This window comes from Lissotriton helveticus, chromosome 9 (genome assembly GCF_964261635.1).
Source record: "Lissotriton helveticus chromosome 9, aLisHel1.1, whole genome shotgun sequence".
NCBI lineage: Eukaryota > Metazoa > Chordata > Amphibia > Caudata > Salamandridae > Lissotriton > Lissotriton helveticus.
In genome coordinates, this window is record NC_136070.1 from 1,165,042,878 (window position 1) to 1,165,067,048 (window position 24,171).

The 24,171-nt window shown below is 46.6% G+C and overlaps 1 protein-coding gene across 1 annotated transcript; it reads right to left on the reverse strand.

Moving 5' to 3' along the window:
• Window positions 1–1,796: 1,796 nt before the first annotated feature.
• Window positions 1,797–22,540, reverse strand: BARX1 (BARX homeobox 1). Its single transcript, XM_078662412.1, has 4 exons — window positions 22,085–22,540; window positions 15,818–16,103; window positions 11,261–11,345; window positions 1,797–3,029 (listed from the first exon to the last, which is right to left on the reverse strand). Exons 1-4 carry the CDS (start codon window positions 22,287–22,289, stop codon window positions 2,862–2,864), a joined length of 744 nt encoding a protein of 247 aa, XP_078518538.1. The 5' UTR covers window positions 22,290–22,540; the 3' UTR covers window positions 1,797–2,861.
• Between the last annotated feature and the right edge of the window lie 1,631 nt (window positions 22,541–24,171).

Genomic DNA, 24,171 nt, shown 5'->3' on the forward strand with positions numbered 1-24,171 from the left:
CAAGAATGGATAGATTTATTACTCAATTTAGGTAATGTGCCCGGGAGTCCAGATTGAAATTTTCTTTATTCAAATTACTCCATGACTGGCACTGGTCCCCAGTAAAGTTGAACAAGGCACATACGAATTGCTGGAGATGTAATAATTATGGTTGCGATATCATGCATATTATATGTGGATGTCCCATGATTCAATCTTATTGGCATTACATAGGCCGGACATTAAGTCGCACTGTTTCATTACAACTACCGCTTTCACCTTACACAATTATATTACATGATTTCAGATCCTTTCAATATCTTTCTAAACCTCAGAGTAGACTTCTGCATACTGCATTAGCAACTGCCAAAATCTGCATACTCAGATTATGGAAATCTCCAACTCCACCATCTCCAGAATCCTAGCTTACAACAATGATACAAACTGCTTCCCATGAAAGAGTTATATATAATGTAAATAATCAGTTGGATCTGTTTAATCGAATTTGGGCCCCCTTCTTCACACTAGATGATGCTTCAGTGAGAGATAGTGCTTCCACTTCTATGCAACATATCTATACACCTTAATCTATTATCAATTTCAAAGATCTTTCCTATTTTTTATGCTATCTTTTATATCTTGCAAGGAAATTATTGTATTGGATATGTTTACAGTTTTCCTCTTCTATCACATTGTTAATATGATATTCAGATTATAATGGTTTTAGTTTTTTATGCTTAGATTGATGATATTATCCTCTCTTATAATATATACATATCGCTCTCTTATCTTATTTAAATGTTCTATTGTATAATTTAGATTTTTCTATATTTGTCATGATTTATTACCTTTTTACTTTCTAACGTGTTGACTTACAGATAGAGTATTTTATCTAATTCAATGTTTATATAATTAGACAGTGTAATTAACATGCTACACATTTTCCTTTCCATAGTATATTGAAATGAGTTCATGTAATTTATTATTTATTTCACATATGGACTAGTATACTGTTATATATTTTATATGCATTGTTTTTGAACATGAAATACTAATAAAAAATTATAACACAAAAAAACTTAAAGAATATTGTAACTTTTCCTTCTGCCATCCGCATTGCATAAATAAAACTTTATTCCTGGTAGACCTTTTCGTGCCAGACTGGGAGCGAAAAACTAATTATTATGCTGGCCGAGGAACCAGGTTAACGTTTAAAATCACAATTGTCTGTGATTCTCAGCAATTGAATGCATCTCCACATATCCCAAGTACCTAATTTGTCCTATTTGTGATCCCGTAAAAATACTACCTACTATGGAAAAACTGAAGGTTTGAATGTGCCACCTAAATAGGCGCTGTAGATGTCACACCATATTAAACTTGGTGAAAACTATTAGGAACCGTAATAAAATGTAAGCAAAAATAAGGGGCCAGCTCACGTAGGAGATAGGTATAAGAACCACAAAGTCTCTCTAGAACAGAGGCTCAACTAGAGACACGTTTCGGGGGGGGGCAAGAAATTTCGGGGGGCTGACTCTTCCAGCAATATGCAGAGTGGAGATGCAGGGGCTCTAAGAAAATAAGCAAAAAAATCCCCCTAATAGTTTTGTGGGATGGGTTGCTTCGAGGTATCGGAGAAAAACCCTCCACGTTCTATTTTTAGGGGAAATGTTATAGCCATTGTATTGTCCCAGACCATTTTAAGGGAAAAAGCATTAAGTAAGATATGATCACATATTTACCCCATGTCCATACACATGCGCAAAGAAAATAATCACATGTTAAAAAAGTAAAGTAAGAAATGAAAAAAGGAAGAATTCTGCGCATTTGAAAGTGTAATGGTAAAAGGAGGTTTATCCTTCATTTAATTGAGAAAAGGCACACATTCTGGTCACTCTGCTTTTATGGGAAATAAGGGCAAAAGTACACAACTTATAGACCCGCTGAAAATATGCTGAGCTCCGTTTTAATAAAATACTTTATTTCAAATCCGTAATTTTAGCTGTAAAACTGCTGACAACGAAGCAGCTGGAAGCACCACAGGATATTAGGCAGCGTAGGCTTCTGGCGCAAAAGGGCAATCTGCTGAGGTTTTCACGTTATTAAACAAATATTAAACACAATATAAAAAATGTACATTTCTGTATCGCCTGAACTGCTACAGAAGGGCCGAAGACCGTATTTTCTGAGCATACTACAGGTGGCAGGCGGATTCCTTTCAGACACAGCGTGTGACGCACTCACGTTGCAAGGTTAGCCGCCCACTGACTACGCAGGCACGTCTCCAGCCGCTGCTCACGTGCAGGCAGCACGCATGCGCGAGGGAGGCGGCAGTTTACATTTCAAGCATCCACACTGTGGAGACTCAATTGTTCCAAACATGAAGTGACAGTACCAGTTGGCTGGTGCGCACAGTCGAAATACTAGCCCAAACTGCTGCTTCGTAGTAAGTGTTCTGTTTATAAAATAAACAACTCTACAAAAAGGTGATTGGCAGGTGCAAGTCACACAGATGGCGCTCAGTGCCCACAGTACCCTCGGAGGGATTTGTCGTCGGGGTGGCCTGTCCACAGTTTGATTCTTACTTCAGGAAGGGCCTTGTCCACGACCAGGGTTTTATCCACGGAACCCCCTTGTTCAGAGCAATGGCCTTGTCCCCAAGCCACGACCAAGCCACGACCTTGTCCTCAGTTGGTGCCATCTCCACAGCCATAGCCCTGTCTTCTGTTTGGGCCTTGTCCAGGGCTTGTGAACTGTCCGCAGCCAGTGCTTTGTCCACAGAGTGAGTTTTGTTCTCCGAAGCATTGTCCAGAGCCACGGCCTGGTTCGCAGCTGGGCCCTTCCTCACTGGGTCGTGCCCTCTGCCAGGGCCCCTTAGTCCCTCATGCCTCCTGACTGCCCTCGCACTCAGGGGAATGGAGGCTTTCCGTCTGTTTCTCTGCCTCCTTCGCTCTCTCCTGTTCTGTCAGCTGTTCACTGCTGGGGATAGAGTTCTTCTTCGGCCGCCCCTTGGGTTTCGTTGGGGACTCCAGACCCCCACCTTGTAATACCTGGAAAAAGAAATATGCGGTTAGGAATGTTACTGTCGAAACCAGTAGCTGGTGAAATACAAGACTAGTTAAATTACAGGCATTGGAAATACCAACTTGCGTCATCCTTGCCAAAATTATATGGGGCATATTTATGAGAGCTTTGCATCATTTGCACCACTCAACGTAGTACGTGCATGATGCAAATCTCTGTCATATTTTTTAAGCCATGCAAAGCCACTTTGTGTGGCTTTGAATGGCTTCAAATATATGGAGTAACGCAGCGCAAACCTCTCAGTTGCAATATTCTGCACAAGGGAGGAGTTTTATGGGCTGAGCAGTGGGTGTTCCGCTGCAAATTCCATGTTTTTTGACAAATTCCAAGATTTACCAAACCTGATAAACCTGGGAATACGCCAAAAAGACACGCCTTCCCAGGAGAGACGTAATGAGGAGAAATATGTTTATGCATTCTTCAGCACACATAGAACAAGGAAAACGCCTCTCAGGATTGTTTTTGTGCAGGATAGTGCCCCTTCCTGCACAAAAACAATCCTGCCTACAACACAGGCACCCTTGCACCATGATGCAAGGGTGCCTGCATTGGCACTAGAGAGCCAAAAGGGAACCAGTGCAAGGGGTAAGGTCAGCAATACACTGTAAGGGATAAATACGGTGCATTCCTGCCCTTTCCCTGTGATGCAGCGAGGCTCAGCAAGCTGACTTGCTGCACTGCCCTGCGCCAGTTAACTGGTAAATATGCCCCTTTATTTCCATGTGCAGCCGTGTGTGTGTGTTTGTGTTAGCAGTGTCCAAATTTGGTTCAGCTGGCAAGCGTGAGTTGTTCAAGAATTTCATTAATTGCAAAGAGAAACATAAAACCTTTGAATAATGGGAACATAAATACATTTTAATACTAATAAAACAAAGTTATACTAATAATAATAACAATACTAATAATAGTAATACTACTGGTAATATAACTCATAATAATAAATATTGCCATTATTATTGGTAGTGGTAGTATTATGATTATTATCATTAATAATTATCCCTTTCACTAAAAAATTCAAACTAGTGACCATTAAATTGTGTAATAGTAATACGTTAGATCCTTCCAATAATTATAATAATAACAATAATACTTATTATTGTTTTTGTTTTTATAATAGTAAAAAATCTGTATACAGAGTAAGATAGTAATCACCAAGTCACCAAGTGTAATCTATCTATCTACTCACACATCCACTCATTGCATAATACTCATTTAACTGCTTGTCTGTCTCAATAGCAGCAGCCATCAAAGAATGACTAACAGAAGCAGTTAATTTCTCAGTTGCTCTTTGTGTATGTACGGTTTAGCTGCACTGCAACCTTGTTTTAGCAGAAAGACAGCGGCGGCTCCTCAGCAAAATAAGAGGAGCGTTGCCCCACAGAAAAAATAAAATGATAATAACACAATGTTATTATAATTTTATTTTTCCCGTACTTACCCAGTTTTGTTTTAGGGGCTGGGTGGGGCAGGGCTGGGCTGTCAGCCAGCAGGGGTAGGAGTGGTATGCACTTTCTAAGTGTGCATGACTGTTTGGCTAGCCGTTTTGGGCCACCCAGTCAAGCGCACCTAGCATGTTCTCCACCCGGCTGTATTGCAAGGCCAGGTGGAGAATATACGCAGCCTCCCACTCCCTGTCTGAGCACCGAACCACGGTGCTCAGACCAATCACAACGCTGCTGCCATGCTGATGACAGCAGCGTTGTGATTGGCTAGGGGAGTCTAGAAGCTTGTGTGCTGCTGCTTCCATGGGACACTGCGTCGTCGACAGAAGAAGGACAGAGGTGGCGGCCGACTGGCAGATATGTGCAATTTTCATTTTTTTTAACTCCTCGCCTCACTACCACTAGCCCGTAGCAGCCGCCACTGCAGGCAGATCCTACTTATGACATCACACATGGAACACAAGGGGCCCGTGGTGTGTTGTGAAATGTAGTGATGTCCATAAATACATGTATTACTGGAAGGTACAGAGCACTGCTCATTCTATCAGAATGGTACACTCTGTGTTTATATAGTACAACCGCTCACTGCAGTCTAATACATGTGCCACCCCCCAAAAGATGTATGTGTGAAGACAAAAGTAACAAGCGTTGCATAAGCCAATAGGGTTTGTCTTTTTGACAAATCGGGTTTTCCAATCCAATTTGCCAATGCTGTCCAGCATTTTCAAAAAGCAAAATGTTTTTTTAATGTTAGTGGTTCTGCACAATATTGGGGGGGAAGGTGCCACAAAGCAACTAGTGTTGCAAGTTGCTTCATTCTGTCTCACCATGAATGTGTGTGCCAACAAAATGACAGGAGCTATTTTGCTTTTTTATATTTACTGATCAAAGATGGTGGATGCCACTTGAATCTGTACATTTTTTTAAAGGATTCTTTTTTCAAGTGCAAAGTGCATTATAATGATACAAAAAGGACCTCAGGGGGATCAGATTAGTGGGTGGGGAGAGGTGTTCAAAATCAGTACGTGGGAGAGAGCAACATGGGTGGCGAGAGAGCAGCACAGGAAGGAGAGAGCAACATGTGGGTGGAGGTGTTTATAAAGAGAAGCACACAAGTGCGAACAGCACAGGAGGGAGAGAACAACACAGGAGGTGGGACATGGTGTTTGGTGGGGGAGACAGGCATTTGAGAGAGAGCTGGAAAACATTGCTTTCTCGTGGAGGGCTTAGTCAAAAAGAAAAAAAGTAGTTCCCTACACATGAGCAGTGTAAGGATATAAGTCAGTCAATTAAAAGGATGATAAAGAGGCGATGCTCCAGGGGAGAGGCAAAGACAAAAAGAGAAAGGCAGGGCATAGCATAAGTAAATGAGAGTGACAATAAAGGCAACACTTTAAGTAATGAACAGGCAGAATGCCATCTATAGGCTCACAAAAGTATTTTGGTACCAGGCAGCTTGTGCTGTCTGGTAGGCAAGACCAAAGCCAGGTTGCAGAGTTATGGTTGTGCTGTACCTTAAAATTTACATGTGCCTGACTCATAAACCTATTAGTTTACAGGAGGCATTAGTTTAGCTTAAAAGAGCAAATAGCTTTTTAGGAGTGTGATAACATGTTTGCAATTCACAGATGGTGGTTTTACAGTTGTAAAAGTGATTGTTCACATGAAGTTAATCTATTTTATGGGCCTTGAACGAATATTCCAGGGCTCATATACCCTAAACGTTTGTGTACACCTACAAATGTGCTTCTTTGAGGGTATTTATGAATTATTTTCCAATCCATTCCTACTCTAGTAATTGTTAGAGATTTACTTTCGTATAGGACAGGGACAAGTTCCTATCATGGGTGGTAATGGGAAGAGATCAACCACAACATTGGTGGGATCCAGTAAGGTGTTATCCCAACCAGAAAAATATTTTCTCCGTAGAGGAAAAAAGGGAGAAAAAAAAGTGTATTTGCGCACATGCCAAGGGTTATCAAAAAGCCCAACTGTACACTATGTACAATTATACATGTGGAAATCTCTCCACGTGATCATATGAATGTCACCATCACCGGTTCCACGTAATCATATGAATGTCACCGTCACCGGTTTCTATGAATATTCTGAGAAACTTTCTTCATTGGCCAAATTAGCAAGTGTGCAACTATGCGAGCTTGTAAAGCTCCATGGACAGAATTGTGGGTTTGTTATGCAATTCCACTGAAACATTCATTAAAAAAAATAAAAAATACTATTTATCACTGAAAACATTTTTATTTCTCTTGAATTTTTTTTTATCAAAAACTGTTTCCATCTGACTAACTGTAACTTTTGTAGGTAGTGTACAACTAAGGCTCGCCTCCATTTTGTGACCTTTCTTCACCCACTGAAACAGGAAATGAAATTAGATTGGGGCAGGAAATGCGGTCTGTGAGGCTGTTGGATCTGCAGAGGACAAAGTACAAGGTTGTTTCCCTTATTGTATAGATGGAAAGTAAAGTACACTCAATCTTTAAACAGATACCTTTGATGTTGATAGGGTTGTGTATTGACTGCACCACCATATAGTCACCTCTAGCTGATTTCATTTTTCTAAGATTAACATCAATTCATAAAACGGGGAAAGAAAGGGCGCAAACTTTTAAACTGTAAGCAAATATTAGAAAAACACCGGCAGACGCATGGAGGGGGTAGGTGTAGAGGAGTCAGCACCCCGGTCAAATTCCCGGTAATGTGCGGGCGTCACTTGCTCTCGCCGGTGGAGGTCTCTTCACAACCTGGCGAGGTTTTCATCAGGAGCGCTCTTTCATCATGCAGCTGTAGCCATATTATAGGTATACAGGGTACTGCACCGCCCTGTTCGTTTTAGAGGGTTAAGTAATATTTTTTCATCATGTGCACTTTACATATTATTGCTCTGGTCCTGAAGAAGCGCCAACGATCTTTATGGCGCAGCAGGCGCGAAACATGTCGACCTATAACTTCATACACCTGGGCATTGTGTGCCTCTGGGATAAGATTTTATTTAGCAGTTTGTCTGCCAAGGGTTTACAACCATTCACTGCATGTTTACCCTTTATTAAATGTTTCACTATTTTGCATGCACTTTTTTACCCTCATTGGACCCACACCCCACACACCCACATGCACCATCCAGCAGTCCTCAAAAGATCTCCGATAAAGAGACCCTTTGGGGGACCCGTAGGGAATTGCAGCACCGGCCCTACGAGGAGCAACTGCCCGATGATGAAGCATGACACCCCTTGGGGTGTGTGAGGGCAACAGAGGACAAGTCGTTGTTCCCCTTTACTAATGGGTCACAATTACCTAGGATGCCTTTTTTCTTCCTTTTTTTACTCTTTTACTTTTCTATCTTTATTGCATGGGTGACTATTTGCACCCTGATGCGTGGGTGACTTTTTGGACCCCGCTATAGGAACAGTGTCCCTCTGTGAAAACAAACAAATATTAGATGACACATGGAAAGAGATTTTGACAAAATTGGCAGAGGTTAAAACGCGAATACTTTGAAAGAACATGTTCTTTTGGGGAAAGTGTATGTGCGCTTTGTTAAATCGAAAGATATTTGATTTAGTTTTACAGTAACTTTTTTTTTTACAATAAATCAGAGGAGAGTGATAATTGGTAGACAGACATATAACTTTAGTAGAATTTCTAATGTATTTAACTTGATATTGTGGTCAACATAGACTGGTTCCAAAGCATGTTGTAATAATCCTCTCTCTTCCCACCTATCACTTACCCACTGTGCTAAGGAGTGGGTATGGAACCCACATAAACATGTATCCGATTTCTGTCTATCCTCTATGTCTCTCTCGCCCTCTCTCTCTCTCATTTTCTCTTCCAGACCGCCCTCCCTCTCCCCTCTTTCTCTCTCCCTCCGTCTCTCCTCTCACAATTTCCGTGTCTCTCTCCCTATTTCCCCGTCCCTCTCTCTCATAATACCCTCTCTCTCCCTCCCTCCGTCCCTTCTCTGTCTTTCTCTGTGCACCCCTCTCTTTTTGTGCTCACTCCCTGCTGCAACCCCTCTTACCCTCTCTTCAAAAAGGAACTCAAAGTACTTCTTCTCAACAAGTATTGGGATATCTAATGTTACTGACTCTGACCATGTTCACTCCTTTCTCTTCCCTTGTCCACTCCTCTTCCCACCCCCTCTCAATCCCTTCATTCTCTCACTCCACCTCTCTTCACCCCCTCTCTCTCCTAACTTTTAATATTCATTTTCCACTTAATGTTATCTCTCTGTTTCTTTGCCCCCTTAGCCCTGTTGAATGCATTATCATACTGTAACTCTTTTTCGCTTAATTGTTAATTTTATCTCATTAGGTTCACCATCCTTGTAAAGCGCTCTGATACTCTTGGGTCCAGTAGCGTTATATAAAACCTTTGAAATAAATAAATTAAATTAATTTGTCTCTCTTCAAAATGTTGCACCTTAGCCTTCCCTGCCTCTCCCCCCATTTATCTCACCTAACACTTCCCACTGTGTATCTTTGAGTATACACCCGCTCCCTCTGTCTCTGCAACTTGTCTTTCTCTCTCTTTCTGTGCACCCCTACTCCTCCCTCCCCATTTCCTTCTCTTTGTCGGTCTCTCTCCCACCTTCTCTGATTTCGCCCTTCTCCGCATTTCTCTCTCTCCGTCCCTGTTGACCTCACTGCACGCCGCTCTTTCCCTCCCCTCTCCTTTTTCCTTGTCTCTCTCTTCCACCTTCTCTACCTCCTCCGTTCTGCCTCTCACTCCCTCCCAATTTACCTCACTGTACCTCTCTCCTTCCCTCCTGTCTTCCTTCTCTTTGTCTCTCTCGCTCTTCAACCTTCTCTACCTCGTCGCGCTCTGCCTCTCTCCTCCTCCCCAATTATCTCACTGTACCCCCTCCTTCCCTGACCCTCCTCCTTCTCCTTATCTCTCTCTTCCATCTTCTCCTTCCTCTCACTCCCTCTCCATTGTTCTCACTTTTCCCCTCTCCTCTCCTTCCATCCCCCTTCTTTCTCCTTCTCTCTATCTCTCGCCAATATGCTCTACCTCGCCCCTCTCTGCCTCGCTCACCTGTCCATTTATCTCTCTCTCCAACCGCCTCTACCTCACCCCTCTGCCTCTCATTCACTCCCCATGTATCTCTCTGTACCCTCCCTCTTCCCTCCCCACTTCCTTCCTTGTACCTCTCTCTCTCCACAACCTTCTCTACCTCGCCCCCTCCCCATTTATCTCACTGTACCTTCCCTCTTCCTTCCCCGTACCTCTCTCTCCCCAACCTTCTCTACCTCGCCCCCTCCCCATTTATCTCACTGTACCTTCCCTCTTCCACTTCCTTCCCCGTACCTCTCTCTCCCCATTGTCCCCAACCTTCTCTACCTCGCCCCCCATTTTATCTCTCTGTACCCTCCCTCTTCCCTCCCCACTTCCTTCCTTGTACCTCTCTATCCCCAACCTTCTCTTCCTCGCCCCTCCCCATTTATCTCACTGTACCTTCCCTCTTCCACTTCCTTCCCCGTACCTCTCTCTCCCCAACCTTCTCTACCTCGTCCCCTCCCCATGTATCTCTCTGTACCCTCCCTCTTCCCTCCCCACTTCCTTCCTTGTACCTCTCTATCCCCAACCTTCTCTTCCTCGCCCCCTCCCCATTTATCTCACTGTACCTTCCCTCTTCCTTCCCCGTACCTCTCTCTCCCCAACCTTCTCTACCTCGTCCCCTCCCCATGTATCTCTCTGTACCCTCCCTCTTCCCTCCCCACTTCCTTCCTTGTACCTCTCTATCCCCAACCTTCTCTACCTCGCCCCCTCCCCATTTATCTCACTGTACCTTCCCTCTTCCTTCCCCGTACCTCTCTCTCCCCAACCTTCTCTACCTCGCCCCCTCCCCATTTATCTCACTGTACCTTCCCTCTTCCACTTCCTTCCCCGTACCTCTCTCTCCCCATTGTCCCCAACCTTCTCTACCTCGCCCCCCATTTTATCTCACTGTGCCTTCCCTCTTCCTTCCCCGTGCCTCTCTCTCCCCAACCTTCTCTACCTCGCCCCGCTCTGCCTCTCCCTCTCGCCCCATTTAACTCACTGCGCCCCTCTCCTCCCCGCCATATCTCCCATGGCATTCTTGCTCAATCATTTTCTAACTCGCAACCCTCTGCCCCTCTCTCAGATCTCAAGTGAGGGTCCTAAAGTTTACATTGAATTTTTTAATTTGTTGTCATGTTTTTGAAAGCTGCGGCAGTTTTGTAGACGTTCATGTGAATTACCTAAACAGACACGAAAAACATGTCCTAATGCAGTTCCTCAGACTAGTGTGTTACCCAGGGTAGTCATGCCCACGTCTGTGCAGGTGTGTTTACTGTTTACCGCAAGAAATGCGGCGTGCTGGTAAAGCATTAATTTACAAGTACCCGCAGTAGTGTATTGTGTACTTGGGACATATAACCAAACGGCGATATTACTCTCAAAGATGTTCATCAGATAAAGACTCCATGTTCTTCACTCCTGGTACCAGCACTTCTTTCATTTGAAAGGGAGAGTACCTACACTTCTCAGCACTGCTGCCAGACAAGACATTCTAATGGGGGCGGGGCCAGCACTTCTAGGGAGAGGTATCCTAAATAGCGAATCCCTGCAGTTCTATGCTTCCCTTTAAAGCACTGCTCCTGGGTGAGGCGGGGACGCATGGCATTACGAGGCTGTGCATTCCACTGCGTTCTGTGGGAGCAGCCATCTTTCACAAGACATTCATTCATGGGGGGGGGGGGGGGGATACTCACTATTTTCTTCCACTTCATTCGTCGGTTTTGGTACCATGTTTTCACCTGAAGTTGACTCAGACCTAAAGACTCGGCCAGGTCTATCCTGCAACGTGAAAGAGAAGCGTGTTAGGGACTGTCTACAGCAGAACGTTTCTCACATTTCAGAGCGAATCAAACACTTTGCCTCCCGTCCTGAATCCGAAATAAACTAAATATATACATATAATATAATTTGTAAGAAAACTCTTAAAAAATTAGAAAATGCCTGAGTGTCCGTTCACCCAGACGTACTCTAAAACAAAAGACACAACTTATATTTTTTCTAACTAACTTATGCCTCGGTCTGCCGGGCCCTTTGTCATTCCGTGTGAATGTGCTGTTTTGTGTATAACACACGTGTATTTTATTGTTTATGTTTAATGTGGAAGTGCAGGTAATTTCACTCCGTTATGTAGTACGTAAGCTCTGTCTAGTGCTCTGTTTTACGAAGAATGGAGCAGTAACTTCTATCTCTGCAGATTAAGCTGCGGACAAACTCACTGCAGGCTGGGGACGTGCATTTAATCACAGTAAATGATTTAATTGACAGTTCATTACAGGGAGTAAATAACTAAGTTAGACTGCGACACCGGGATATGGCAAATACACGTTTAGTTATAAATATTGTTTTTATTCAATCGGTGGGCTGTATATTCGTTTTACAATGTAGCTTGTTGGCGGCAGTCCATTAATGTGGTGCGGGGCCTTGTGTACGCACATGCAGTGAACTGGTCGACAATCGAGATGTAATCTGACTGCAGGTTTACATGTTTTGCTTTAATGCGCACTGTATTTTCGCGGGTGTTTAACAAACATTCGTAATTTTAACGTGTTCTAAAAATCAAGGCCTCCTAAATAAATAGGTTCCCAGAAGACGTTCTTTTAAACACTTATTTCCTCCACAGTGAGCGCAAAGAAGACGAATTAAGTGCAGTTTATACTCGAGCGAGATTGGGTCACCTGGAGTTTAGGTGCTTTGTTTCAAGTAGTGCGTGTGCATAAAGTGTTCCTTTATTTATGCTGTTTCCTGTCTAGGGATCAGAAGACAACACGGCGTATTATAAGGAGGGGCGTGAAGAAGGACCCAGGTCCGGTGTGAACGTCATTGCATAGGCATCGAATGGGGCTGAGGTGGCTGCTGTGCAATTGAGCAATGACATGCACTCCACTGCATGGGCACCGAAGGGGTGGAGAGGCAGCTGTTGTGCAATGGAGCAATGATGTGACTCCGCTGCATGGGCACCGAATGGGGCAGGTGTGGAGGGGCAGGTGCTTTGAATTTGAGCAATGATGTGACTCGACTGCATGGGCACCCAAGAAGGAGGGGGGGAGCTGCTGTGCAATAAAGCAATGCCGTGGACTCTGCTACGTGGGCAGCTGCTGTGCAATGCAGCAGTGATCTGTCTCCACAGCCTGGTCACCGAAGGTGGGGGGGGGGGCTGTGAGTCTGTGAAGTTCAATTGGCCAGGACGTGAGCTACACTGAATGAACTCCACATTGTGTGTGGAGGGAGGGGGGCACATTGTGGTGCGCTGATCCCCAGTGGTGTGCAAAGAAAGCAAGGTACGGACTTCATTTAGTGATTGGGGGGGGGGGGGGGGTCATGTTGGGCACTAGGGCCAGGGTGTTAACTGAACCGAATGAGCAGCGGCGGGAGGGGGCGGGGGGTGAGACTCGGCGTGGTGCACCGAGCCCCAGTGTTGTGCAACGAGGCAACAAAGCCAGGCAGGGGTCCTGCTGTGTACTGGGACCGGGGTATGACCTTCGCCGAATGAGCACCGGAGGGTGGCGTGGGTGAGAGGTTAGGGCTCGGTGTGGTGCTCCGAGACCCTGCGCTGTGCCATCAGGCCAGGGTGACTCCAGCACCCACAGACGCCATCTCTCAAAGCACACGGAACCGGAAGGCACCGTCTGTGCCGGGGGACGGATAGCAGGTTGAAGCGTCGCCTTCTGGGGAGACAGCAATCCTCATATGACTCGAAGCCCGGGGCGGGAGTTATTCCTAAGCCCATAAGGCGGGAGCGCGATTCGAGGCTTCTTTTCATGGGGAATTTCCTCGACGCGGCCTCCTTCGAGACGACAATGACTTGGGGATGTTTTTGTTCCCACAGGAGTATGAAGAGAACAGTCTCGTTTGTGCGACTCTGGCTCCAAGTCTGTGCGGGTGGATCTGTTTGTGTGTGTCTGTGCGTGTGTGTGAGAGAGAGACTGTAACCGCGAGGCACTATCCGAGGTATAATATGGGGGTGAGTGGTGCGCGTGCATGAGAGAGCAGGGTCGCGCTGGCCTCTAGGGCAGTCAAGCACAGGTCCGGACTGGCCGTTGCGGGCACCGGGCAATCCCCCGGTGCGCCACAAGGGTGGAGGCCGTTTTTGGGCCCTGGGGGGCGTTTTTGTTACAGGGCCGTTTTTTGCAGCATAGCTGCAAAATCGTCCCTGTAACAAAATCGGAGTGGCCGCGGGGCGGGGCTAGTCTAACAGGTCAGTATGTAGGCCGTGTTTTTTTGGGCTGCTTGAGCGCCTGTGTTATTATCAGCTAGGCCATTTTTTCCGTTAATTTCTCTGAAATGAAATCAAAAATCGCCTGCAGCAAGCTCTTTTTATATCTTGCCAAAAACACATATACAAGTTCAAAACTGACCCAATTTGCCAGCGGGGGCCACTTTTTTGCTATCTAACTTACTAATGGGGGCAACCTTTATTTTGGTGCCCGGACTATATTCTGTCCCATTTCGAACCTGTGTGAGCGAGGCGGAGTGAGAAAATAGAGCGCGTGACACCGAGTGAGTGCAACCAATTAGGGTCAGTTCGAAATGTCACTCTGGTATGTGTGTGCGTGCGTGTATTAGAAAGATGAGGGAGATCTACTGTAGGGATGCCACCCGGCCTTGGCTTAGACCGGGCGCGTGCGTATCTCTGCCTGTCTGTGTGTGCACGAATCTGTCTGTCATTGTCTGGCCGCACGAGGGAGTGAGGACGTAAGAAAAAGACGTGTCTCTGTCCTGATATGCTTACGCGTCTGTCTGCGTGCCTCTATGTGCCTGTACGGGGGGATGTGTCTGCGCGTGCCTGCGCGTTTGAGAGAACGAGAGACATCACGTCACTGTCCTAGTGAGACGCTCCAGTGAGTGTGTGCTGTGGGCAGGCAGGGCCACCGCAGAGGTACTCTTTGAGGGGTGAGTCTTGGATGAGGGTCGAAGACCGTTCCCAATAAAGAAATGGGCGTGTGAGCTAGTGCAGGAGATATGCGCGTGGCCTCAGTTAGAGGCTGACGTGTGTGAATTAGTGTAGGAGACAACCCTCGGCCTTGAGTGAAACACTGATGTGTGGGTGTGTGAAGAAGGGGTGCCTTTGTCCCGAATGACGCTCAAAACTGTGAATTAGCGTAGGAGACAAAACTCTGCCGTGCTAGACACACACTGATGTGTGAGCGTGTGAAGCGTGTGTTCTGAGTTAGACGCTTAAGTGTGAACTAATGCAAGAGACATCCCTCTGCCACGCACTGGCGTGTGAGCGTTTGAGGGAGAGACACCTTTACGGAGTTAGGAACTAAAGTCAGAATGAGTGTAGGAGAGGTTCTCGCATTAGTAAACACTGATGGGTGAGTGTCTGGCGGAGGGGTGTCTTTGTCCGAGTAAGACGGTGAAGTGTGAATAGTGTAGGGGACAACCATCTGCCATGAGTGAAACACTGATGTGTGTGTGTGTGTGTGAAACAGGGCAGGTGCCTTTATCCCGAGTTAGAAAATGATGTGTGATTTAATGTAGAACATATAATTCTGCCATGAGTTACACGATGGTGCATGGGTGTGTGAAGGAGGGGTGCCTTTTTTCGGGAGTTAAAGGGAGAAGTGTGGATTGGTGTAGGTGACAACCCTCTGCCAGGAGTGACACACTGATGTCAGTGTGTGAAGGAGAGGAGCCTTTGTCCCGAATGAGACACAAAACTGTGAATTAGGGTAGGAGACACAACTCTGCCATGCTAGATTCCCTGATGAGTGAGTGTGTGAACTAGGGGTGCCTTTGTTGAGAGTTCGACTCTGAAGTGTGAATAAGTGTAGGGGACATCCATCTGCTATGAATGAATGAATGAATGGGAATTTGTAAAGCGCGAACTTAGCCCAAGGGCATCAAGGCGCTATGAGTGACACACTGATGTGTGGATGTGTGAATGAGAGGTGACTTTGTACGGAGTTAGGCACACACGTGTGAGTTAGTGTAGGAGACAACCCTCTGCCATGAGTGAAACCCTGATGTGAGTGTGTGAAGGAGAGGAGCCTTTGTCCCGAGTTAAGCTACTGAAGTGTAGTGTAGGTAACTTGCGTCCCTCCTGCCTGTCCCTACTACCAGTCTTTCTCTCTCCCCCTGGCCTGCTCACTCATTTTACCGATCTCCCTGGTCACTTGGCCCCTCTCTTCCTTCGTCTAGATCACCCCCAGCCCCACCATTTACCTCTTTCTCGCCCCTCCCCTTCCTGTGACTCTCTCCAGCCCCCTCCCCCCCGTGGTGTGTCCCTCTGAGCCCCTCCCGCTCGTTACCTGTCGGGCGTGGAGAGGTACTTCTGCTTCTCGAACCGCTTCTCCAGGCCCATGAGCTGCAGCTCGGTGAAGACGGTGCGGCTCCGGCGGCCCTTCTTGGCCTTGCTGCCCTGCTCCGGGCTCCCCGCCGCCTCCAGCTTACCCCGCAGGTGCAGCTCCAGGGGGTGGTGTGGGGAGCCGGGCCCCGCCGAGAGCAGGGCCGCGCCCAGGGGGGAGCCCATGGCCCCGCACGACAGGTGGCCCAGCGGGAACTTGAAGACTCCGGCCTGCTCCGCCTTCAGCAGCGCTGGGGACAGAGGGGGGGCACCGTTAGCGAGGACAGGTCTTTACACCCACCACAGGATGCAGGAGTAAAGCGCTTCTATCAAAAACAAGCATCGGGCGCTCAGTCATCCATTGCGCACCAAATATCACTCTTATACCAAGTCAGTCAGTAAGAAAACTTTACTTGGTTAATTACAACCATAAAAGTGTACCCTATACATAAAATTACTATTAAAACATAGGCAAGAACGTATTAAAAACATGGTATAAGTACATATCATAAGATACACATAACCTTCATACAAAATACAAATGACCATCGACGACTAGTTAGGTCGGGTAAATCCATCATCTACATCAGGATCCTTCCAAGGAATTCCATGCCGTAACGTTGTCCTTTACATGTACAGCATCATCCTACCCCAAGTGCACAGTAAAAGCTACTTACTCTGTACACTTGAGGAACACCCTGACCTTACTCATAAATTTCCCCATAGCACATGCAATGTCTAGGTTCGTCATTTCAATTAGAAGGTTAGCAGCTTGCAACCTATTTCTGATCATATATTTTTTTTAAATCAGACATAAAATCTCTTTACGAAAATCCAAAAACTTCGTACAATCTAATAAAATATGCACAATCTCACAATGTCATTGTATGTGTCAATTCATTTTACTTGCCCCAGCCAACCCTCCACGCGCTCAGGGTGTTACCTCAGGCCCAAGTGCCAGTGGGCCAGTTACATATTATTTTTGATAAGTCTGACTGAGGCACGTGTACTTTTTGTACTTGAATTGCACCACAATAAAAAAAAAATCCCACCCGCTTGATGTTGGAAAACCGTTTTACCACAAATGGATCACTTGAAACACGTTTGTTTTTGTTTTGTTTTTGTCGGTGAATTGTAGTGTTCGATTTTACTCAGCAATCGTGGGAAATAACATTTGCCAAACTGGTTACAGAATGTTTTAACTGCCAGATTTGAATTTCCATCCGTCCCAGCAGTTTTCTTTTGATGGGATTACTTTTAGTGTTACTTTGAACGCTTCAAACGGAGACGTTTGCAACCTCCACGCAAAAAAAAAAATGGCCCGGGCAGGCCCTGCGTCTGGAAAGGCGGGGGTTAGTTGTTTGGATAAACGTATGTCAAACAATCACATTGCAGCTGGTGCCAGGGGTGGGGACAGACTTCCCACCCACCTGTACTGGGTGTCACTGAGAAAGCCGGGGTGTCAACTGCACTGGCTGCAGTGAGCTGAGGATGGGTGGGCCCCCCGGGGCTCGAACCCGTGACAGTGGGGTGAAGCGCGCACCCTAGGGTGAAAGCCTGGCGTCCACGGAGGCACCAGACCCGGAGACGAGCGCCTGTGTACACGGCGTGATATGCAAAAAACGGAACCTAAATAAATATTTGCCGGATTTTCTCGCTGTCACTTGTTTGATAAATTCAATTCACATGTTTTTCGGGGGGCAAAAAATTAAATTGTCATACGCCCTCTAGTGCGGCACACCACGCAATGTAGGTGTGGAAGCACCGGTGACTGGGAATTAGGGGGTAATTTAAGGGAGGAAGGGGGGACTCTCGGGAATTCGGTAAACAGACACAATTGCCTATTTCGTAGTTGACGTCCACCTGTCTCGTCTTTAACGCAGGTGTGTATTTGTTGTTGGCACCTCTAATATTCTGCTCAGACAGTCAGTAAAGTGCCAGTCACACGACCAACCACTTAGAGGTAATTATGAAGCTGACATATTTGAAAAGAGCAATTCGCGTGTGAACATATTGAGATATATTAAAATATATTTTGGTATTTTTAAATACTTTAAATACATACTTTCCCAATCAGTTGTCTGTTTTCTATTCACGTACAACAAAGAAGCCTGAATTTGTGCAGTCTATAGTGCGCACACAATATGGTAAATGTATTCGTTATTTTTTTGCCCTTGCTTTATTATTAATTGTTCAGAAAATGTAGCTCATATGGCTTGTCTTTGTTGAAGCGCTTGCATCCAGGTTCACGACAGAGTTTGGGCCTGTGAGCACGTGTCCTGTTCAAAGAGTTAGAGGGGGCGCCCACACAGCCATCACAAGTTATAACTAGCCTCAAGGCGCTCGACACTTTCGTGCAAGACTCAATTTTCGGTTTGGCTCATAATACGCTTTGGAACTACGTGCAACTGCGATTCCCTGTGGGAAGCGCGCAATATATTATTTACAAGGGCTTGCCGTGCCCAACCCTGGCGATTTCAGGATATCAGTAGGTGATTCGTTTTGCCCCTGCTGACCAGGAAGTATTTTTGCTCATTAGAGTGTGTTCCAGAGAATGAAAGAGACAAAAAGAAAAAGTACAAAGTCGGCGGAAGAGAACGACCGGCAAAGATTGACAGAAGGATTAAAAAAAGGGAACAGAGAACTCAAAAATAAGTACCAACGGGTGATAGAAGGAGATACAGAAAGAAACAAAAAGGGGAGCCAAACAGAGATGGAAAGAGCCCACATGTTCAGTTAAAGACACCGGAAGTGTGTGCTGGCGGAAGAAAGAGTCATGAAGTGAAATCAACGCCAGCTGAGTGCCGATTGTTAAAAAACAATAGTTTTCAGAATAATCAACATCAAAACAGACGAGAGCGTGTGTGGTTTTGTCAGTGGGGGTGTGTAACAATCTCTGGTGAAATCCAAACAGACACTTCACATTATCCGACTGAAAGCACTTGTACCCAACGATTTACTACAGAATACATTTTTAGGGGTTTAACAACCCCTCACGCCAGGTACATCACTGCCAGGTATCTTTAGTGTATGGAAAGGCAGGCATTTGGCAGCCCCACAGACGGGTACCCAAGACAAATTTGTGACCCTGCATTTATTAATTATTTTGAATTTGGGTGTGTGTCCGGAGCCCGGCCGCTGCGCTGTCCTGGTACATCACAAGTTCATTGAAAGCAAACTGGCAGAGGAAAAACAGAAATCCCGTGCCCCTAAACAGCCGTTGCATGCTGGGTGCTAATGAGGCTGTGCAAACTTACATTTTTATTAGCTATTTATAAGACAGTTTGTTATGTATGCTCCATGATATATTGTACACAACAATATCGTGCAGTTCGGGTGCGGTATTGTTGCAATAACTCAAGGATGCACACATGTAATCTATCATAAAGTGCCTACACGGCCTTCTCAACCTGCTGCAAGCAGTGTTTCCAAATGATATCTAAAAAGCTGCACTGTGCATGTCTCCTGACCAAGCATCTGTCAGTATCAGGGAGGAAGACGCGAGCGCCCAAGAAGCTCGCAGCGTTGTTGCAAGAATCACACACACGCGTGTTCAGCAGAAACGCAAACCCCCCAACAAACTACAAGGGGAAAAGTTCCCGTTCGACGCGCTTTATTGCATATAAAAAAATATGAATAAAATATTACTTGCACTGTTGTCCTATATTGTTTCAACGCGTGTTTTTTTAGTTCTTATTACGTGCACTGAATACGTTCTGCCACGAGGCTCTTAAAATTATTTTTGTACTAAACCACACACGGGCGTACAGTTTTTCTTAATAAAAACTGAAACTATTTCCAAGCCCTCGTTCGGCGCTGCACTATCCGCGAGTACGGTTGTACCTGCAGCCTGTGAAAAGGGTTTCAGTCATCTGAGCACGTGGACAGTGGACTTTCAGGGTGTACTATAGCTCGGAAACACCGTGGAATCTTTATTTTTCTTGGTTCGATAAAGGCCACGCAGGCTTGGTGAGAGGTACTTCAGTGGCGACCCGGCTACACGTGGCAGTTCGGCCGCTTGTGTGACATCTGATGTTCGGCTGCAGAAGTGACACACACAGCAACTGGTCTCTGCCCGCGCCGCATTGTTAGTGCTGTGCAATTGTTTCTATGACAGAAGGAATCCTGCCACCCTTTGACGAGTGCACGCAGTTAGTTTCAGTTTCACCAGACGGGTCATGTGCCCTCTGTCGTGTTTGCTTAGCCATTTATTCGGCGTGGCCGGGGTTTACAGGGCGTTCTCTGCCAACTCTTCCATAACCGGGGCCAGGAATAGATATGTGTGTTATTTCAAGAGATAACCCCGCGTGCAGTATAAAAAAAGTGCAGAGAGCCGGCCAGTTGGCACAAGAGACGCTGCTAACACCGAGAACCACAATTGTAAATTGGTAAAAGCTTCCATACCCTGTCAGAAAACACTGCACCACCTCAGACGAGGGATGCGAGACATTAGTGGACATTAAGTAATAGCCTAGCAGTATTGTACACACGCACACTGATTTGGCCTCTCTACGTCCCGCTCATTAGACATTTTTTGAGATACAGACCTTTCAACGTCAGTGCGTCGCATCTGAATTTCAGCATAATCCCCGATAATAAATCTACATAGTCTGAAATCTATATTTTAGCTTGTTTGTGCGTTTCTACTCTCTTCTTTCCGACCATAGTCGAACAGATTTCCCTTCTGACGCACACAGGGCAAACAGATATTCTATATGGAATGCAAGTACTGGCTACATCCATGTATTCATTCTCCCTTCCTCTTACTTCCACCCATCTTCTTGCCTCTATCTTTCTGCCCTTGTTACCCTTCTGCAGCGCCTAGAGTCAACCCCTTTGGTTTCTCTACTCTATCTGCATCCGAACGAAATATGCTGTACAAATGTGTCTTATTTTTCAGGCTCGGTGGAGAACTGGAACGGTTACTATTCAGGAACATTTGGGATTCTTTTTATATTTCTTATATGTCAGTGTTTATTTGCAGCCAGCCGCTCGCCATTGGCCCATCCTCACAGACCGTTAGTGGTTTGAACGTAATTAAAAGCCTGTTTTGATTGGTGCTAAAGCCTGTGATAGACACGGGACAGCTCCGGTAATAGGGACAGGCTCGTTAATCTTTACTGATTGAAACATAAACCCCTCAGCACCGAGAGGCCCTTCGACACCGCGCGTGAGTCTCACGCGCACCTACGGGCGCGCGCCGAAGAATACACCCGGGTGTCCCCAAGATACCTCTATCCCTATGCGCCCGCAGCACGTGCACAACGACGCCACGAGCCCAGGGGTGTCCCCCAGACAGCTGGGGGACAGCTCCAAATGCTTTTTCTGCGTGCATTCACACGACCAGTCCGTGCACGCGCCTGGGCAGGCTGGGATGCTGCTTCTCTTAAACCTGTCCGAATCGCGGTGGAGGGGACACCGAACGGCGGGTGAGCCCCCGGTCTGGCGAGAGCCAGGGCCTCATATGAATCCGTCTGACGGAGTCACCCTCTCTGCAGCCTCCGGGGAGCTCTCCCGCACATTCCGAGACAATCATTCTCCCGTGACTGGGGGGGGGGGGGGGGGGGGGGGGTGGAAGAGGGTTTCTGAAGTCTCAAGACGTAATATAGGTTAAAATTAAAATATAAGAATACAATAAATACTGATAATACTATTACTAATAATAGCATTAATAATATTATTAACGATACCAATACAAAGAAAATGAATAACAATAATATTAATGGCAACATTAGTAAACTAATATTAATAAAATAATAGCTATTGTTGTTGAGAGCATTATGAAGATAGCACGTCTTTCATAATAGCAACAACGACAATAACCGTAAATAATTAAGCTATGCTCTGAGTATTTTTATTAGTAGGAGGAGCGCAGGAAATACATCTGCAAGGAATTACAAAAGCGAGAATAATTATTAAAGCTAAATTAATTATTCTATTCATTACTGTTCCCGTTGTTGCCGTTATTATTGTTTTGTATTGGTATTACTGTCATTACTATTTTTGTCTTTTTCCTTCCTTCTCTTATTTTACTTTCATTTTTACATCTGCGCCTCCTCTGCATCAGCTGTGCGCTTCATACACATTCTCACAGTTCAGCGCCCTGTTGTTGAGCAGTTACACTTTCCTGGTACATCTAACACTTTAGGAGTGATCGCTCGGGCCCTGTGAGAGCAGCTCCGGGGGGTTTTGGGGGAGGGGCACGCGCTCACAGAGGGCGGGGGGCACATACCTAGGTGGCTGTGGTAGGGCCCTGCAGACAGCAGCGCATGGACTCCGAACTTGAGCAGCTCCCCGGCCGGCGCAGACACCTTGGAGTCCGGGTGGTCGGTCAGGATCTCCTCGATCATGAAGCTCCGGTAGCGGTGGGAGCGGTGGTCTGGGTAGGAGGTCTCGTGGGGGAAGTACCGCGCCCCCAGCTCCAGAGGGTGCTGCATCCTTCCTCGGGGGGTCGCCTTTCCCTGAGAAATCTGCAGTCAGGGGGAGTCCGAAACTTTCCCAACACACACCAGGGTAGAAGAGTGTCCGTGCGCCGCGAGGGTCAACAGAAGGCGCTATCCGGGAGCCTGGCAGGGCCTGGCACCAGGGGGGCTCGGGTCATCGTGCTCCAGGTGTGGCGGGCGCCTCTTTTATTCTCCCCTCGGCACTCGAGAAGATGCTGTTTGCTCCGTGCGCGCGAACGCAGCGCTCAGTGGAATATCTCCAATAATTCTGTGTCCAGGCGCTCGGCGTCCCGGGCTCCAGCAGCGGGTCACGTCACGCAGGGCTGAGCACGCCCCCTGTGGCCCAGGGCAGCCTATAGGAGTAAAGGCGCACTGGAGGCGCGGCCTGGAAAAGAAAAAGTGAACACTTTCACGTGAGATGAGGGGTCCTGTGTGTCTGGTGGCGGGGGTGGGGGGTGGGGGGGGGGGGGTATGGATCCCGTGAGATGGCCAGGATCAAGAAGAGAGAAAGGTTGATCAGCGATCTGGGAGCAGAAAATAGGGAATAAGTGACTCTAGAGAAAGAAATTGTGTCAATGGGTTAAAGACAAAAAAATCTGGAAGTCACAGCGAGAAGGAAGGGTTCATGGATTTGGAAATGGAAGATATGTGGAAAAGAGGAATAAACTAGACCCAGTGCGTGCATAAGGGGGATCAGAGGACAGAGAGCCGTGGGAGCGAGCAGGGTCGGGGCAGCTAGGAATCGAATGCAGGACCAATGGAAAGGGGAAGGTGGGAACCTCGGAGCGGGGACGCACGGCCGCGGAGAAGGATCCCGTGAAGCAAGGAAGGGAGTGTGTTGTCTTTTGAGCACACTGTGGGATCAGCGTCCGCTCGTTTCAAACAGCGAAGACATCCTTTTTTAGACCAACAAGAAGCAGGTAATAATATGCCCCTCTACATAGATGGTGCATTCGGACCTAGGTAAACACAGGTCAGCCCAGTCCAGTGGCCGCCAGATTCATGATGGACTCGTCATGTTCTGATTCGCAGAACACGCGCAAACTCTGATTGTGATCTTGAGCACCTTTCTTTCAAGCTGAGCACTCGTCTTGCCTGACCGCAATTAATTTCCCCCACCCAAAAGGACCGCCAGAGAGGTGGGCGCGCCCGACTTCGTGTCTATGAACCGACTCGGCGTGTGATCTTCGGCACACTTTTCACTTCCAGCAGCGGGGATCGGGACGAGGCACAGCGAGGCCCGGCCTCTGCGCCTGCTCAGTCTGAGGGCGGATTGAGCGCCAGTTTCCATTTCTGCTGCCAAAGTGACTCCAGCACATGAAAGGGTTTGTTAATTGCGCTGATAACCGTCCGCTTTCGGGAAGGATTGTGAACAATGACGGAGCTGTCAGCCTTCGCGGCAGATACTACGCACCATCACTCTGCACCCCTGGCAGGTGACGGGCCCGAGAGATGCCTGAGAGAGACAGGAAGTGAGCGCGCCGTTTGGAAGCACATGCGCCTTCTCCAGGCCTCCGAGCGCAGCCACGGGTGAGGAAGCAGCACTCCCAAGCAACTGCTGCAACAGGAAGATGCACAGACAGGGGTGTTTTGGGATAAATAGACTGCTTATGTAGCTGAAGAGCATTAGATTTCTAGGAATCTGGATAACCCGGAAGCGAGGGCATGAAAGTATTCATTTATAGCAAAGATGTGGGCATTTGCGAAAACAGAATGGCACACATATGGGTGTGTGTATATATACTTATATGAAAATTCATTTTATTGAATATTTGCCAGTGGTTTTAAAGCAATATTTAACAGAAAATAGGTCTATATTTTTTTTTGTAAATTCACAGTGCTGAATTCATTTGCAGGTATTTATGTTCCCTAAGCA

Bases quoted from the DNA above. Each gene is read 5' to 3' on its own strand.
- BARX1 (XM_078662412.1), bottom strand. From the start codon at position 22,289: ATGCAGCACCCTCTGGAGCTGGGGGCGCGGTACTTCCCCCACGAGACC. The intron at 16,104-22,084 runs GTATGTGCCCCC...CTCTGTCCCCAG, and splicing joins GCCCTACCACAGCCACCTAG to CGCTGCTGAAGGCGGAGCAG. The intron at 11,346-15,817 runs GTAACGAGCGGG...TTCACGTTGCAG, and splicing joins TACCTCTCCACGCCCGACAG to GATAGACCTGGCCGAGTCTT.